We start from the raw sequence: 19600 nt of genomic DNA, 5'->3' as shown, positions 1-19600 counted from the left end.
TATTCATCTAGTTCACAAAGATTATACAAATTAAACATTCAATAAGACGGTCTATTGTAAGGTAATTGAAGAAGCCATCAGGTTCTTAAAGCTATAAAATTAGTACTATTTAAATGTGAATTAGATTGTACTAAAATTTTTTCAGTCAGTCCTACTGAAATACCAGGAGTCAAGTTTGAGCCCTAATTGGGCTACACACAAAATGGTTCCAGTCTTAATAGTCTCGTGTCCTCTAATAAGGAAGATCATTTAATTTGCGAATTTTGTACGTGTTGTTATTAACTCCTTTGTAAAGAAAAGCAGTTGTGTACTTCTAAGATCACCATATGGCAGATTCAATCAGAGAAGCAGAACTAGCAGGAGATAGTATATATTAACACTTTTTTTTTTTTTTTTACAAGGAATTGGCTTATATGAATGTGGGGGCTGTCTAAACAATCTAAAATCCATTGGGCAGGCCAACAGAAAGGTTCTTTTTTTTTTTTTTTTAAAGATTTTATTTATTTATTCGACAGGCAGATCACAAGTAGGCATAGAGGCAGGCAGAGAGAGAAGGGAGGAGGAAGCAGGCTCCCTGCTGAGCAGAGAGCCCGATGTGGGGCTCGATCCCAGGATGATGGGATCACGACCCGAGCCGAAGGCAGAGGCCTTAACCCACTGAGCCACCCAGGCGCCCCCAACAGAAAGGTTCTTGAACAGGATGGGACACCACAGGTATGAGCTGAGGCTATTGCCCACAGATGAGATTTCCTATCAAGCAAGCTTCAGCCTTGTTTTTAAGGCCTAATTGGGTGAGAACCACTGTATTATCCAGGATAATCTTCCTTATTTGAAATCAGTTGATTAGGGACTTTAATTATATCTGCAAAATCCAGTAATAGCAATACCTAGATTAGTGTTTTAATAACTGGGAGTTATACCCTGCCAAGCTGGCACAACATTGTAAGAAAATTTTTGCTTTGCCCATTTGCAGGGTAAATGCAAAAAACATTTAAATACTCAATAAATAATTGCCAACGCATAGGCAGTGATAACTCTAATAACGACAGGCTTTCGGGGCACCTGGGTGGCTCAGTGGGTTAAGCCTCTGCCTTGGGCTCAGGTCATGATCTCAGGTTCCTGGGATCGAGGCCTGCATCGGGCTCTCTGCTCAGTGGGAAGCCTGCTTCTCCCCATCTCTCTCTGCCTGCCTCTGCCTACCTGTGATCTCTGTCAAATAAATAAATAAAATCTTTAAAAAAAAAAAAAAGACAAAGGCTTTCAATTCAACACAGAACTGGCTGTCAAGGATATATATAGGAAGCCAGTAAATTAAAGCTTGCTATTGGGCTGCAAAGACTAGCCTGGGAGGGATGAATTCTAATATATGCCTAAATGTAATATGTTTCCCCCACCAGAAATCATTCTCAAAGTTACGTTATAAGGAACCACCTTGATTATTTCATAGTAAAAATAACCCCAAAATGACCTCCTAATAGCTCTGTGTGCTTCTAAATGGCACCTGACAGAATCAAATATAAAAGGAGGCAAAGGAATAGACACACAGTTCCTGGGTTATAGATGTTGTAAAATCCTCTTTATGATCCTCTTAAGAAAGAATACAATACAGGGGCGACTGGGTGGCTCAGTTGGTTAAGCTGCCTTTGGCTCAAGTCATGATCTCAGGGTCCTGGGATCAAGCCCCACATTGGGCTCCCTGCTCAGCGGGGAGCCTGCTTCTCCCTCTCCCTCTGCTGCTCCCCTGCTTGTGCTCTCTTTTATCTTTCTCTTAAATGAATAAAATCTTAAAAAAAAAAAATAGGGAAAGAATACAATTCAATGAGGCCACCATTGAGAGTGAAAAGGCGAACCATGTAGTGGGTGAAGTTGCTTGCAGTACACATATCTGAGAACGAATCTGTATCTAGAAGATTTAAAGAGCTCCCACAAATTCACGTTAAGAAAAGATGTAGACCAACAGGGAACTGGACAAAAAAATTGAATGGGTAGCTCACTAAATAGGACGGAAGTATGCCTAATAAACCCACGAAAATGTGCTTCTTAAGACCAGGAAAATGCACATAAAAACTATAATAAAATACTACTGCACACTCACCTGAGTGACTGACGTTAGGGGAGCAGGAATGCTGAGTGTTGCCGGGCTGAGCAGTGACCGGCTAGCAGGAGTGGAACTGGCAGGGTCTGAGGAGCTGGAGCATGCGTGCCCCTACCCACAGTTCCACTCAAGTTTCCCCCAACCGTAGCACGTGCATACAAAGCCTGCCTGAGCATGTCCTTAGCCGCACTACTCATAATAGCCAAGGACTGGAAACAACCCAAATGTCCATCTACATAAGAATGGGTAAAATGGGCGTATATTCAGAAGGCAGAATATTCTCCAGTAATGATAATGAGCGTGCTACTAGATGCGGCCACATGGATGGTTTGCAAATGTAATATTGATAAAGGAATCCAGACAAAAAGTTACGTCCTGTGTAAATCATTTTGTGCCATCTCATGTAAGGTTCCAAGCCAGGCAATATTCATCTGGGTGTTAGAAGAGTCAGGATGGGTTTACCATACCGGGGAAGGGTGGGACCCTTGGGAGAGGAGATGGGAAGGTAGCACAAGAGGGAGCAAGAGAGGCTTGTTACTACTTTATCTGGGTGCTCGCTTCCTGGGTGTGTCCACTCTGAAAATGCACCTGCCCATACACTTAAGATTTATATGCTTGCCAGGTACGAATTCACATACTTGCAAAGCCTTGCAGGATTGCTTGTGGTCGAGAGAATATGAAAACACCCCAAAACATTTACAAGTAAAAATGAGCTGCTGAACAATGCACGTTAATTCAATACTGTTAACATTTTTTAAAACACCAACACAATATGTATATTTTCTATAGATACAAATATTTCCTAGGAAAAGGTACGAATGAAAATAATGGCCATTACTTCTGGAAAGGAGACGAGCTTCAGAATTGAGGATGCTAGGCAAAGGGCTTTATTTTTGGTGAATGGCATCATTTCTACAACTGGAAGTTATGCGTATATATGTTGAGTTGTAAAACATGAATTTTAAACCTTCATATTTCATAAATATTGGAAGCCAGAGAGAACCAACAGTGCAGACACCCGCTGTGTCAAGGCCCAGAAACACACCTTCATGCCTTTTCCTTTCTTTATACTCCTAGGACTTTTAAGTTCTGATTCAAAAACACTTTTTAAAAAATAGAATTATCATAACTTGCTCTGCGAAATAGCGAGATTTCCAGAAGAAGAGAACCAGATGTGATTCCCACGTCCACAATGTACCTCGGGCCTGATGCCTCATTTGCAAACGGGGCAGACGAGAGCCCGGCACCAGCTAACTCACGGGACTGTGGCGTGTGGCAAAAGAAAATGGCTTTCGAGATCACCATCATCCCATCCAGATGTTAGTGACCGGGCCATCCGTGCTGGACTTCACAATGAGGTGTGCTCGCCTGCAAAGGTGCACAACGCCATTCACTGGAGTATGACAGAGCTTCTGTCTGTATTTTTAGCTCATCTCCCTCCTGTTAAAATGTATATTTTTGTGTGTTCTTTATAATGTCCTTAACACACTGCTATGGTGATACGTACAAGGATATGTGAATAGTCACATATTGCAGATCATGTGACATGTGTGAGACCTCTCCCGCTGAAATTCTCTTACCACAACTTTTTGAGTAAAGGGAAAGAATTGTGGGGGTCAGCACACTGAGTACAGCTGTGCATTCAATGCCTACCCTGTACCAAGGCTGGTCAGCCGTGGAAATAAAATTGTCTCGACTTTCAGTGGCCCCCGCCAGTCCAGGAGAAAATTTCCTTTTCATCTTCAGAGAGGAAATCAGAGGGATCTATACCCTCCTAGTATTTGGCCCGAGACCAGGACTCCAATCCAAGAGCATTAGATTTCCGATTTCATTCACGTCTCTTCGGCACCAGGTGCCAGCCTTCTGTCACTGGCGATGTTTAATGAGAGGTTCACTTCCCGGGGACAGTAGGTAAAGAAGAGAATCCTAGCACTGTCTCTTTGGGATGACAATGGTATCTACTCAACCAGTCAAATATATTAATATGTTTCATCTCACTGGGTTTATTAGGCAAATTCAAATACTATTAAAAATGGGGCGTAGAGGTGGGAACTAGAAGAGGCAAGAGATGTTTATCAGGATGGTAGTTCTGGCATCCTGGGGTGTGCGTGTGTGTGTGTGAGTGTGTTTGTGTTTAAAACACTGCATTTAGAGTCATAATTTACACCACAGACTGTTGCAGCGGGGGATTGATGGCATACTGCCTTTTTGTTCATTGCTGGTTAAGCAGGAGTATTCTTCTCAGAAGACTGAAACCTACTGCTTTAGGGGCTCTTGTGAAATCATTTCAGTAAAAATACTGCCACCCAGTGTTTTATCAGGACAATCACAATAGGCCACACACTAAAAAGTAAAGTTTTCTAGAGCAAATAGCAACTAACTCATTTTCTTAGCTATATACAAAGAAGGCCTGACAGACTATAGAACGTTCTGGCCTTTAACGTAGACTAATCCAGCCCATACTTGCTGCATAGTGCAGACAGGCTATCCCAGCCGCTGGGATTATCATTTTGATTTTTAAATATGAATTCTAAAAAAGGAAGATAATCCTGAACAAGCCTTATTCGGTTGTTCTATTCTGAGGGATTTCATAATTTGGTTTGTCCCACTGCCTTTCTGCTGCAGCCATATTCCACGCACCCCCCACAAACTTACCTCCAGGAGAGTTCAAAGCAACCTCACAGAGCAGTTCCCTCCTGCGGGGGTGGGGTACTGTGTCTGGGAAAGCCCGTGTCCCGTCCGCACCCCAGGGAGGAGCACAGTTCATTCCTAGGGCAGCTCCTTTCTCTCCTTCCTGCCACCCCATAGGCCAGAGTTCAGATTCCAGGCCCCTGCATCAGAAACTCCAGAGAGCACACATCAGCCTTTCCAAATAGTCCCTGTATGCCCATCTACAGAGGCCTGAGGTAGACCACGCCCCCCTCTCCCATGGCAGGGCAAGACTGGGGAAGTGCACAGCACCCCACATCTTTGAAAACCTTTGGCCTCCTCAACTCTTCTTAGCCCCTTCACAGAGGATGCTGGACAGAGCTGGGATTCACATCCCCTTTGCAAGTGACCTAACACCTCCCTTTCAAAGGTGACTGTACAGAGTACCCACTATTTGGGGCCCTCCATCAGAGCTGGAATATAAGGTATAGCACGGAGGACAGTAGAGAAGGAAGGGGAAAATGAGCGGGGGGATATCAGAGTGAGAGATGAACCATGAGAGACTATGGACTTTGAGAAATAAACTGAGGGTTTCGGTGGGGTGGGGTGGGGGGATGGGTTAGCCCAGTGGTGGGTATTAAAGAGGGTTCCTATTGCACTGGGAGCACTGGGTGTTCCATGCAAACAATGAATCATGGAACACTACATCAAACACTAATGACTAGTGATTAATAACATAATAAAAAATAAAATAATAAAATAAAATAAAATGGTTGAAATAAAAAAAAAGAACTGGGATAGAGAGAGCTCTATGACAACTTTTTGTTGCAGTCATGAGCAAAAGAGGGATGATAATAATGGGACCTACTTCTAGGGTCATTGTGAAGATCAAAGAAAATAACCCAAGTAAAGGCTTCAACTATTTACTCTTATTTTTATGATTGTAGGTATTTGGTCAAGGGCATTCAGGCAGTAGAGCAAGGATTGATAGTAACATGGAAAGAGCATGCGTTCTGAGACAGACTGCAGGGCATCTGAATCCAAACTACACTGTTGCTTAGCACTTGGGGACCTTGAACAAGTCACCTCCGTGCAAAGTAGGAGTTACGGTCGGTGCTGCCTCCCAGGGGTGTGGGGAGACAGCCCTTGACTGGTGCCAGTCAGGTAGTGACCACTCAGTAGGCGTCAGCCATGGTATTTCATTTTCTTTATCACACTTAGGTCTATGATTACTCTTATTAAGATTTCTATAAGAGAACAGATGAATTATTGAGGGTCTTTTTATGCCCTTTTCCCCAGTGAAATGATCTTGTCCAATATGATCTTAATAAAGGGTTGTATTAAGAAATGAACATTCGAGGGGCGCCTGGGTGGCTCAGTGGGTTAAAGCCTCTGCCTTCGGCTCAGGTCATGATCCCAGGGTCCTGGGATTGAGCCCTGCAGCGTGCTCTCTGCTCAGCGGGGAGCCTGCTTCCCCCTCTCTCTCTGCCTGCCTCTCAGCCTGCTTGTGATCTCTGTCAAATAAATAAATAAAATCTTAAAAAAAAAAATGAACATTCGTATATAGCAGACCAAATTCTTTTTCAAGAACACCAAGGAGTAAGAGATCATCTGGAAGGAGTGCAAAAGGCTTCCCTCAAAAGGAAGGCATTGACTGCAAGTCTTGAAAGCCAGGTAGCACTTCACAAAGTCAAGATGAAGTGAGAGGACATTCCAAACAGTCACCGCAGCACAGAGGACAGAGACATCAGAGACCGGAGCAAGGCCCAGGAAGAGAGGAGACCGGAGTGGTTGCCCTAGAGGGCGTTAGCCAGCAAACAATGAACAGATTGTAAAGGCAGGTATGGTGCTGAAATCTACCACATAAATAATGGTGAGATACCGAGGGTGTTTCCAGCAGGGATGAGACACGAGATTTGTGTTTTATAAATATGACTGTAGTAGCAGGGGCAGGATGGTAAGGAGCAGGAGACAGTGAGACCAGAGGGACCACTGACTACTCATCCCTGGGAGAGTAGTAGGCTGGCACTAAAGTGGCAGGGATGAAGAGGAGATGCTGGGGCTGAGATCTCCCCTTTCTGAGGGAAGGTCTACATGGTTTAGTGACCAGCTAACAGGGCAGGGACACACTGATGATGACCCTACAATGCCTAGCTTGGGAGGTTGGGGAGGCAGTGAAACCACTGAATCAGGAAATGCATGAGAAGAAGATGGGGTTTGGGAAGGTAGACAGGGAGTTAAATTTTAAATACTGTGAGATGGAAGGCTCTTTAAGATACCCAGCGCTACATCATGCTAGAGCTCGGTTGGGAAGTTGGACCTGGAATTGCAGAGATTTGTACATTTGTAAGTCACGACTGCTGGTGAGCGCCCGCAGAGATCTTCAACATGGAGAAAAGAGTGCCAAGCGCTCCTAAAAAAAAAAAAAAGAATGAGAAAACTATGAAGAAAATGAAAAAAGAACACAGAGAGAAAAATGTCACCAGAAGAAAGCACTAGGGTTTCAAGAAGCAAGTGTTCAACCATCCCATAGGCTTCCCTCTGCAGGAAGATCACATAGAACAAGGACTGGAAAGAGGCCATTGGGATGGGACCCATGACTTTATTATGAGTGTTTTCAATAGAGTGATAAGGATGGAAAGGAAAATGAACGGAAAGCAAAGGCGTTTGTTCAACAAATATTTATCGAGCAGCTATTACATGTCAGCCACTATTCTGGGTCTTGAGGATACCATGGCAACGAAACATAGAGCCTGCACAAAAGATGGAGCCCCTGGCTGGGCTCTGTGTTCAGCAGTGACTCTGCTAGGGATTCTCTTCCTCTCCTCTGCCCCTCCCCTGCTTATGTGCACATGCTCACTCGCTCTCTCTCTCTCTCTCTAAGAGAGAATCTTAAGAAGGCTCCAAGCTCAGCATGAAGCAGACGCAGGGCTCAATCTCAGGACCCTGAGATCATGACCTGAGCCAAAATCAATAGCGGGACCCTTAACCGACTGAGCCACCCAGGCGCCCCTTGAATATTCTTTACAGAACATTCACTAAGGATTTGGGAAGATAGGAGACTAGACAATATTTTGAGGGGAAAGGTCTGCCTGTATGGAAACTTCCTCAAGCAGTAGCATGTCTTTCCCTCTGTCCCCAACCCCAGCTTTAATCACTCTAGCAGGTATTTATGTGGAAATCACATTCTAAGAGATCAAGAGCTTTCTTTTACTTCTCAAAGAAAAGTGATAGCTCTTAGGGAGCTTCTTAGCCAAGTACTTTGACATTTCTGCGCGGTAGAAAGCAGGCAGCCTGCCCATCCCTGCTTCTCTTCCCCAATCCCACCACCACCCCACCCCCATGTGACCTTGTAAAATACCGAGTCTGCCCCCACTGCCCTCTATAAATCCTCAGCAGCTTTGTTTTTCCTGACTGTTGCTGAACCAATCGATCTTCAAGTCCTGCATACAAAAAGCACAGAGAATGGCCAGATGGATTTTCAACGGTTAACTGCATCCCATCCCTTTGGTCTCATCCTCTCTTTGACCTTAACAGAAAAGGCCTCTTTACCATCCTGATGATGTCTGTCCTGCATTCTCCATGACACTTAAGGCAACAATCCTCAGCCCCAGACCTGTTTGCCAGGACAGTGTCCTCTGCCCACAAATAGGTGTACTTCTTAAGACCTTCTGCTTGGGCACAGCTCTCTGAGCCCTGGATGTGGGCTGACACAGATTTCCAGTCCTGCCGGGGGAAGATCCTACTTACCTTTTTAGATGGTCGTCCCCGAGAGCCTTTACCAAGTGGAATGCCCAGCCATTAGAAGGCAGAACGAAGAAATCTGAAGACATATCTTCACTTTTTAGGATTGTTTTTACCGGATCACTACAGATCGAGATGTATTTTTACTTATCCTGCTTGAAATGTGTTGTGCTTCCTGAATCTGAGCATTCAAATGCTTTATCACTTTTGGAAAGATCTCAGTTACCATCTCTTTATATCTCGCCACTCCTGTGTTGTACTTACTTTCCTCTTAATATCACACTAAGATGATAAAGCCTTGAATAGCTTCCTAGCAGCTCCAATCGGGTCTTGCCCTCAAATCTCAGTTGCAAAAAAACTTTGAGGCTTCAAGTCTCAGAGCCTCTTTTGTAGTTTTGCATGGGCTGCTCGTCCATGGCCGGGTGTCACCTGGGGAACCTGTGGGGCCTGCTTCAGTAAGGAACTGATTTTTCTTCTCCTTGGTGTCCTGGAATGTGGCCAGCCTGAGACACTGTAAGTGCATATTCTTCATCTTGGGGTTTCCAGGCCACAGTTGCAGTAGAAATTCAAAGCATAGATCTGTGGAGGATGAGACCAGTAGTGACAGGAGCTAACATTTCCCACTTCCTCTCCCCCAAGGATGGCTACTCTTCTTGTCATCTCTCTTCGTAGACAGACTACTTTTCTCTTTATCCTCTCCATGAATATTCAGCCCTTTATGGAGGCTGGCTTTGCTCAGAGATTCCAGGTCCAACTCAGGACTCACCTTGACGGGGTCCGTGTATTTGTCTCCATCACAGAGTTCCTATTAGTTAATACACTGTCTCTTGGTCAAGAGGATGGATTGGTGCTCCCAGCAAGGTCATGGCTTCACCTTCATTGTAATACTCTGGCCTCTACCTCCCTCTCTGCTTAGGGTTCCTGGAGATTTCCTTATATTCTTTTTTTTTTTTCTTAATATTTTATTTATTTATTTGAGAGAGAGACAGTGAGAGAGAATATGAGCGAGGAGAAGGTCAGAGAGAGAAGCAGACTCCCTGTGGAGCTGGGAGCCCGATGTGGGACTTGATCCTGGGACTCCAGGATCATGACCTGAGCTGAAGGCAGTCGCTTAACCAACTGAGCCACCCAGGTGCCCCCGAGATTTCCTTATATTCTTATATAAGCAAAGCATTTAAAGGGGCGTATGTTTATTTTTTTAAGCATTTCTAGGCATGATGTTGAGGGAGGTTTTGGGGGTATATAAATACTTCCTGGGACTTTGGCTGGGAGGATTCTGAGGTATGAGATGTTCTCTCCAATACTGAACTTCAGTCTTTCACTGTAGGGCTGACTTAAAAACATACCTCCTACTGGCCACTTTCCCTTTCGAGCAGTATCTCCTGCAGACTCCCTTTGTCTTCCAAAGACCTAATGGCCCTTACCCTTATTTCAGGGTCTGTCCGCTTCTTTTAGGTACTGCCCACGTAAGACCATGTAATTCTAGCAACTAGATGTTTTTAGAGGGGGCTTCTAAAATATTATTAGTGCCTGTTCAGGGAACTCCGTTTTGTCTTTGAGCAAACAGTATTACCTTGGGGAAAATGCATATACTCTAGTATTAACAAGGGGGGAAAAAGTATGTAAGGTTGTCCTGTGTAAAAAATACATAGGAATGTCTCAAAGAAAAGATTTCAAAAGTTTAACAGTTCCCTATATGATGGAATTACAGGTGATCTTCTCCGACCTCTTCATACTGTCGAAAATCTCTATGATAAATGTGTATCACTTTGATAAACAGATAAAAATTCCAAAAATTAAAAAAAAAAACCTATAGTAATGTTTTACCAAATTGGGGGAGAGAAATGGCAAGGAAACTGGAAGCATCCTCCTCGACCTCATTCAGTGGGAGGAACACTTCCTCTCCACCGGGCCTGTTCTGTCAACCTCTTTCCCTGGCCTTGATCTGTCTTAGCTAGCACTCAAACCAGTCCCAATGGGCTCAGCTTATCAAGTTTTATCCCACAAATTTGCCTTCTTTTGTATCTCTAAATCCTAAGAATGGCCCAAGACCTTTTAAAACAAACAAACAAACAAACAAACAAACTCTAGGAATGTCAGTAGGTCAGCTCTGCTGGGATGCCCTCTGTACAATGGAAAGGACACAAGCTGGACAGTTGAACTTGACCCTGCCTTGCCCTCTGTCTTAAACTGATGTGAGCTTGAACAAATTGCTTATCCCTAATTCTCTCTGAATGTCAGTGTTATCCTCTAGGTCTCTTCTAGGTTTTATGAATTTTGCCTCCAGTCACCAGGAAAAGAATGAAAATCTTGGGGAAGAGACTTATTGGCAATTGAGTAAGGAGGCTACTCGAATCAATAAACAATAGCCACGTGGGCAACGTCAGGTAAGAACCACAAACACCTCTTATTTAGGAGGCATTAGTTCCCTGATGTATGTGGTATTGAGTATAGGTGTCCACAAGTCCCTTCCTGATGGCGTTTTGGCAAGAATCTTTAAAATACTGTATGCGAAGTCCGTTAATTCTAACTGGCATCTTTTTAGTGCTGACGAGCACTGTTCCGGGCAACGGGGAATTGACAGAGAACAAAATAGACGAGTAGCCTTGTTTTAATGAGGTTTAGAGTTCAGAAAAACACTTGACCCACAGTAGCCATTCAATGAATTTTGGCCATTATGATGGCCCATTTGTATGTGGGTGTGAGGAGTAAAGGTAGTGGAGCCCTGCTTTATACACAGGCCCCCCACACAAGGAGCACCAGCTCCTAAGAGAACTCCCTGAGTTCATACATCCCCTGAGACCAGACTCAACTGGGTCTGGTCCCTCTGAGCTGACCTCCTGGGAGAGACGGCAGATTAGATAACCAGCCCCACTGGGGTCATTACTGCCTGGATCTCTTGGACTCACCTAGGAAGAACTGGGAAGCTCCCCTGTGCAACTGGTGGCCAGAACTTGGTCTCTGGGACAGTCCCCTGCTGCAGCCAATGCCATATGGCTGAACCGGATGGATGACCCCAGTGCAAATGTCCCCCACCCCCTCTGCCTGCCAGGTCCCCCCCAGTGCTCTGCCCCCCTGGCCTCCCTTTTGCTTGCCCTTCACATGTTCCCCAGGTGCTCCAGCCAACTGACAGGGCCGAGTGTCTGTGAATGCTAGACTTGCGTGACATGTGATAGACTAAGATACCTAAGAGCTTGAGGTTGGGCACAGGAGCAGCATTGCCCATGGGAACACTGTCGGCCATGCCTTGGTTTTCTCAACTCAGGAGGAACGGATCTTGAATGCAGAGGCCCTGACCCTGGTCCCTGCTTACTTGGGCTGTTGGTGTCCTGTGTTGTGTTTTCACCTGAATTCTTCAAAGCAGCTGCCCTTTCACCAGAGGTAGGCTGCGCGTGTGGGAAAAACCCCAGCCTGGCTTCACTGGGGACACAATCATGTCAGCCACTTTACTCTCTGCGGGTCCGATCCCACTGGGGGCAGCTGAGGAGAGAGGACCAGATCCTGTGGTTCTACAACATGCACCACACAGCCCTCGGGCTTCCTCGGTGACACCTTCTGGAGCCGCCACCCAAGGGCCAGGTGGAGGGTCCTAAGTCTACCCCTCCACTCCCCCTCACCACAGCAACGCTGCTTTTAACTGCTGTATGTTCTGCGCTTCCAGGGAAGATTTTAGTTCGAGAAAAAAAAAAAAAGGCCGGAAGATACATATATTATAGACGCACACACAGTGTGTATATACATATACACACACTAGATAATTGCTACTCTCTATTTCCGCAACAACACCCTAGGATTTCTTTTGTGACTATGGTCAACCTTTGCATCGGATGGGTAAGTCAGGCAGAAGATGGTTTGTACAAATTCAAAGTTTTAATGGCTGTTAAATAATAAAAGAAAGGATATTTGCACTATGTACATTCTGTCCACTTACGGTACTCTCAGCTGGCCATGCACATTTTATTGCACATATCAACAGTGTACAAGGATCTTGAAGACGTCTCAGCCATACAAGGACTGCATTTAAAAGAAAAAAAAAAGCCATTGCACAAAATATTGAAGCCTTTTGTATTATACAGCCAACTTTAAGAAAAATACTGAAGATTAGTATCAAAAGAAATATTTTTAATTTGGGGGAAAAATCTCTCGGAACAAGGATTACAGAGCTTCATGTTTGCCATATATACACGTAAAGAAATATTTCAGGACCCTGCGTTCTGAATGCCCATCAAGGTGCAGCAATCTAAATTCCTATTTCTATATCGACCTTGGCATGTTGTTGACATTGAATACACTCTTTGCCCAAGATGCCTTTCTCTTTTACATCATTATGCTGTTTGACAAAACACGTATTTGTGCAGTACAGAAGAATATTAAAATATATTTTAAGTTAGGTTAAAGTGCACAGTACATTTGATAGGAAATAACTGCTAGCTGCCAATCCAAATGACCATTTCCAGTAACTGCCCCCCATCTCACCCCCAGCAGAGGGCAGTCTTGGCATTGACCGAAGGTCGTCTGTATTCAACGCATACTGCCCTCCTGGTGTCTTGTTTTGCATTCACCCTTCTATTTCTCTTATGAATGGTGGCGGCTGCTGCTCTCAAAACTTACAATGGCTTTTCACAGAAGTGAAGCCGCGGTCAGCCTTCACAAGACTTTGAAAGACGAATGACCAGGCTATCTGTAACTGCGGGGTCAACGCGCATGCAGGTAAACCGTGTCTATGATGCCGTATGTGGCTGTCTCGAGCCAACACGGGTGGTCCCTTTCCTTTGCTGGCTCTTCTCTAGTCATGTGTTGACTGAACTTGCTCCTTCCTAGGCTACTCAGTCTTCCAAACACCACTTACCTAAGCCTTCTCCTAAGCCTGCCTTGGTGTAGCAGGCAGCTGCCCCACCAACTGGCTAACTCATTTCTGTAGTCTCACACCAGAGACCGTGAATCTCGCAGCGTTTTATGGAAGCGCCAACTAAATTACAACACAATGAACACGTCTGCATCTCTGAATCATTTCCTCTTTTAAGACTGGCGGGTGTGAGAAGGGCTGGTTTCCTGATCCAGGTCCCATGTGCCGTCCGCCATTCTCGCTCACTCAGTCAAAGCTGTCCTTACAAAAGCTTTTGATCAAACAATGCACTTTTTATTACCTCTACTTACCTAGACCATTTCCTTGCTATCTACCTTTGGTGCTAGACTTTTTCGTTAGCCAAGTTACAGTGCAAAATTATACTTCAAGACACATGATGCTAACACTTACTACTTCTTTGTGTTAAAATGTGAATGTTTTGTGCATACCAAAATAAGTCTGAATCCAAAAAAATAATTGTTCACATTTCATCTTCAAGTTTAATATGCCTTTTTTTTTTTCATCACAGCTATTTACAAATAACTTTGGGGTGCTCTCTTGATTTCAGTCAGTTCGTTATATGAGAGGATAACAGGGCTGCTGGAATGTAGGAAACTGGATGGAATGCAGAAATATAAATAAAACCAATGTTCCATAAACCAAAGTGTAAATAATGCCTCCCCAGAAAACAGTTCTTGTCACAGAAGCACCTGTTTTTGGCTATTTTTTTTCTTTTTTGGCTGAGTCCCATACACCAGAAAACATGATTACTGAGACCTAGAACTACTGCACACCAAAGAGGATAGAAAATAATTCAGTATTTATAATATTAAAATAAAGTGTTTAACCACAAAAAAGCAGTAATAAAATAGTTTCCTAATTTACAATTTGCATCCAAAGGATGAATAACAACTCACTAATAAATAATATTTATATAAATATTTTGTATGTCGAAAATAGTTTTTTAAAAGGCAATGGTCTCAAGAAACGTCTTGAAAAATTTGGTGGTGGAATACCTGATTGAGTCCCCCTCCCCCCACTAAATACACAAGAAGTTTGGTTGGAATAAAACGAGTGCATCTTGTTGCAAAAACGGTTGTGCTTGGTGTGTTGGTAATGGCAGTAGGTGAGCGTGGAAGGGATGAAGGAGGTTGTAAAAGGCATTGATGTGCTGCTCAGTCCTTCAGTGACAGCTCCCTCACTGGCTTTAAGGTCAACATCTCTCAAATCTTAACAGTGGAAGTCCGTTCTGAAAGGCAGAAAATCTTCCCTTCTGTCCTCCCCTCAATGCAACCAGAGCCAGGGAGCTGACAGGCAGTGAGCGGGAGGGTAGGAGGAACAGGTGCTGAGAGCAGAGTTCAGGATCTCTGATGAGACAAGAGTCTGAACCGACCCAAAGGAGAGGAGCTGGTTTCATGTGAACAGAGTCTTTGTTACCGTTACATCTAGTAAGGCTTGAACGGTAATGCCCACTTTGACCAGGCCTTTCTCTTCAAGGATGTGGTGGGGTAGACACAGTTTTTCCTAAAAGGAAGAAGAACAAAATGTTAATTTTTAGACGACCAAAAACATAATCATAAAATCTTAGAGGACACCATGGACAGGAGTTAAGTTGAGCTCTGACATAGGCCTGTCTGAGCATCTCGAACTGTGCTCCCACCCTTGCTTTCAACCCATTGGCAAGGATCTTTTCCATGTTTGCAGAGAAAATGACGATTTTTCACAGGTGAAGGTTGTTTCAGAAAGTCTCCCAAGCATCTTGAAATAAGCAATAGATCGAAACATAAAAAAAAAAGGGGGGGGGACGCCTGGGTGGCTCAGTGGGTTAAAGCCTCTGCCTTCGGCCCAGGTCATGATCCCAGGGTCCTGGAATCGAGCCCTGCAGGGAGACTGCTTCCTCCTCTCTCTCTCTCTGACTGCCTCTCTGCCTACTTGTGATCTGTCAAATAAATAAATAAAATCTTTTAAAAAATCCTCTAAAAAAAAAAAAAACCTGTATGCTAAATAACGGAGCTAAAGAGTCAGGTGGAAACCAAACACCAAGACTATATTAGCTTACATTCTTGTAAAGCAAAATGGCACAGAGCCTCTCACACGTTGTAAAGGAACTAGTACACTCATTTATACAGACCACGCGCCATTCTACTGATCATAAACCTTGATTTTATTTGCTGTGATCTCTGAAATAGAGGTATGCTGGTAGCCTTGGTATCCTTTCTTCATGGTGTATGAACAGCCTTGTAAAAAGTAATTTTAACCACAGCCTTCAACAGTCTCTCTTTTAGGACTCTTTCATAAAACTGTCAAAGACACAAATGTCCTGTTACTTTCTCATGTTGTATTTTTGCTCTTGGGAAATGGCCGGTACATACAAGTCAAGGAAAATAATTAACGCAAATCACTCCTTGGGTGGAGAACCTCGCATGCTCAACGATGCAGTTTATAAAAGAACACAACAAAATAATCTCACACCTTTGTCATCTGGCTCTGGAGTGAGGGGAATCTCCTTGGCTAGGAAAAGATTCCACAGCAAATACTTCCTCTTGTCTACAGATCACAGTATGTCCTCCACAGACCAACGAGTGCTGTTTTTAAGGACAGTTTAAATGAGATATATATCACACCCCAGGCAGTGGATGCAGGGTTTAACATGAGGCCAGTTAGGGTCTTGGACACTTCTGCTTCATTTCATGTGACTCTTGCTTGAAGAACCAGATCTTCCTGCCTCCTCAGTGCAGAGCTCTCCATAAATTACCGCAGATATAGACATGCTGCTCTTAGAAAAATCTTCAAAGGACATGCCGTGACATCTCCAATAAGTTGTTCCACCATCTGAAAATGTCATTCTCCTGCACTCTCTCCATCACCTTATGACTCCTATCTCTCCTCCTTCCCTAACTTGTGGTAAACGCAGAGTACCTCAGACTCTCTGTCTGGCACCAGGTCTTAAGAAATGGCCACGTCTACGTAAGGCAACTGATTCCTTAGAACACAATTTTAACCATTATTTTGCATGTCTGCTCTGTACCATAATAGGATTATCTTGTCAGTGGCATAGTTGGTGGACATTCTTTTATGCTGCTAGACAACCTAGTAGCCCCATGTCAGCCTGAGGAAGGATGGGAGGCTCTGTGTGAGGTGGGCATCACGAGCCATGCATGAGGCCAAGATGGGCCACAGCCAGATGTCAGGTAGATCCTTTCCCCATGCCACCTGTCACAGGCTTGTGAAAGCACCTCAATCTGGCATTTCATTGCTAAGGTTGGTTCCACAGGGGCAGGGGTGTGTTTACCCCATTCTTATGATCTCCACTGCACCCCAGTTGACATCAGGCTTTGTTGGAAATTACAAATGGCCACTATTATGGTTGAGCTCCTGGTACGAGGCATTACTTGGGAGAAAAAAAATAAAGTCTTCTATTTACACCATATGCTAAAATCAATTCGAAATGAATTAATAAAGAGTTAAGTGAACATCTCTCCTAATAAAACAGAGATGAATCATTAACATTTTCTCTTATAAATGGAGAATTTTCTAAGCTAAAAAATGATCCAAAAATTACAAAAGATAAAAATAATTGATTGCCTTAAAGTTTAAAGCTTCTAAGTGTCAAAACAACAACAACAACAACAACAACAACAACAAAAACCCCAAACTGGGGCTTCTAGGAGGCTCAGTTGGTTGAGCATCTGCCTTTGGCTCAGGTCAGGATCCCAGGGTCCTGGGATTGAGCCCCACATCGGGCTCCCTGCTCATCAGGGAGCCTGCTTTGCCCTCTGCCTGCTGCTCCCCCTGCTTGTGTACTTTCTCTCTGTCAAATAAATGAATAAAATCTTTTTTAAAAACCCCAAATTAATTAAAAGATAAACAACAAACTCTAAAGAAGTATTTGGATCAAATTACAAAGGGTTTTATGAGACACGTTGGTTTAATTAATCATCGAGAAAAGCAGTAACAGATCAATGGGACGCTGGGTGAGGAACACAAATAGAAATCTTCAAAGGATAAATACTCCCAAGGCATTTTGAAAGACACTTTGCTTCTTGACCACAGTGTTTAAGTCCTAACTGTGCCTGAATTCAAGTACTAATATTTCCACAGGGTCTAAACTCTGTGTACAGCATGGCTTTTATGGGGCTACGTGCCCTAAACTCAGTCCTGCTTGAGATGCAACACGGCCCCATTAATGGCTGCACTGGTCCCTCTGAGGAGTGCTAGCTCCAGGGTTCCAAGCTAGTGGCCACGGTTGGGAAGGGTTAGGGGCTCTGAAGAGACAGGGAGGGGAAAGTACTGAGGTCTCAACCTCCCACTGATAGGACTTCTGGAGACGACACAGACCGAGCTACCTTGCTTGGCCTTTAGTTTTCCAAGCGGCATTTCTCACCTTCTTGGTCTCCTCACTCCTAAAGCCGGTGTGGAGCCCACAAGTCTCACTTCTACCCTCAGAGCTGGCAATGAGAAGTACACAGAGGATATAAAAAGGTACTGCTCAATTCCTTTCTGCCTTTCTCCTTTCATTCAGATGCCCTGAAGAAACCCAGAAGTGCCCTCAGATTACTTGGATGGTGTCGGAGGTACCTACAAAGACTGGCCTAAGGTAACAGAAACATAAAAACGCAGGAGTTCTGTTATTTTACCATAGGACTGGAATGAAGACTGATAGGAATGACAAGTTGAGGCACTGGCTGACAGGCTGAGCGAGGGGAGCCTGGTGGAAACAAAGAGGGTAGCAAGGATGGCCTGAAGGCCATCTTCCCCCACACTAGTCCTGCCCCTCCACAGGCCAGGGGGTTTTGGGGGGAGTGACCCAGAAGTTGGGAGAGAGAAGGAATGGCTGTATATTTATAATTGGATCAGAAGTGACAGAGAGGGGCCACGTAAACCTGGATGAAAGGGATTTAAAGCAGAGATCACTGTACGTTCACACTGACTTTAAATGCATTTAAATTTATCCATCCTTAGAGGAGCCTAGCGGCTTTCCTGGAGAACATGGCACCACCGCTGTGTTTCCTTTTAAAGCACAGGGCAGAGTCATAAAGGAGTATCTTCCATAAACGTAGTGCTTCCCATGGCCCCTGAAGAGCTCGCGCTTTGTGTTGCTTCTCCAGTGGCAGAATCAGTAAGGTTCCCTCACAGCCCGTCACCCAACTCTTTCTAGAGCCCTAGCAGAGAAGCCATAAACAGTAAATGCGAAATCAGAAAGATCTCCGGGGCCCCTCCTACATGCTGGGGGCCAACACTACGGACCTGCATTGCTTATTTCTTTAGGACAGCTGTGTAAGGCGGATTTAATAGCTCTCTTTTACAGATGACAAAACTGACACGTAGAGAGGTTAGGTAACTTTGTTCAAGTCCCAAAGCTGGTAAGTACAGGATTTGAACACGTGTCTCCTCTCCCAGCCCGGGCTCTTTCTGGAACATCAGGCAGTTGCCCAGAAATTCCTTCATCTGGAGGTGGGTAGGCTGCCTCTGTGCCCCCGGGGGACAGGAAAGGGCCTCTATCCTGAGAAGCCCCATCAAATTCCACATTGGGTGGGGGGGTGTCACAGAACCCTCAATTCGGGGACAGGCGTTAGCTCTGCGACTTGGTTTGTTGGGCTTCTCATCAAGAGCAACAGACCTCTGGACCGCACGGAAGAGGCCTCCCGGGAGTACGGCCGCCTGGCTCTCCTCTTTCTACGGCTCCTTGTGCTCCCAGACAGCGGGGACCTCCTCCTGGGCCAGCCGCTGGACTAAGATGAAGTCACTGATGCCTGCGTAGTTCAGATCTGTCAGTCTGTTTCTCAAACGCCCGTTCCTGCCCCTGAAGTGACTGAACTTGAAGTAGGACCATCTATGTTATTTTCACATGAGCGAGCTTCAAGTTCCTGCCGCCTGAGCATTCTGGGGTCTGTTTCTTCCCATGTAAAACGGAGACCATGTCCCACTCCTACAGACTTGTTGCCCTCCAGCCCTGCCACCACCAAGTGCGTCCTCCCTCGGGAATACTTCATTCTCCACGCGTATTTGCTCGTTTCCTCACTTCCCGAACCTGCACCCCTGATCCCAGGCGATTCCTATACACCTTTCAGGTCTCGGGGTAAACATCACAGTTCCGGAAAGGCTTTGCAGACTCCCCGTTCCCCAACAGGTCCGATCCCCTGCTTTACAGAATCTTGTGTCACCCTGAATTCCGTTTGATTTGTCAACTAGGTCAGGGGTCCAAAACCCACTGCCTGCAGGCCAAGTCAGTCCACAGCCTGTTTTTGTAAATAAAGTTTGACTGG

General features: G+C 44.8%; 1 protein-coding gene across 2 annotated transcripts in view; it reads right to left on the bottom strand.

Moving 5' to 3' along the window:
• Nucleotides 1-12342: 12342 nt before the first annotated feature.
• The window catches only part of LRCH1 (leucine rich repeats and calponin homology domain containing 1), a 195538-nt gene continuing 188280 nt past the window's right edge, over nt 12343-19600 (bottom strand). Inside the window, exon 19 of one of the 2 annotated variants that reach the window (XM_080798073.1) lies at nt 12343-14858. In XM_080798073.1, the coding sequence (XP_080654199.1) occupies nt 14748-14858 (111 nt within the window). In that variant the 3' untranslated portion in view covers nt 12343-14747. The remainder of the gene's footprint in view (nt 14859-19600) is intronic. The other variant, XM_080798076.1, reaches the window with a different exon arrangement.

This window comes from Martes martes (genome assembly GCF_963455335.1).
Source record: "Martes martes genome assembly, chromosome: 3".
Taxonomy (NCBI): domain Eukaryota; kingdom Metazoa; phylum Chordata; class Mammalia; order Carnivora; family Mustelidae; genus Martes; species Martes martes.
The sequence above is the reverse complement of the archived record's forward strand: the minus strand, read 5'-3'. Positions and strand labels throughout refer to the sequence as shown.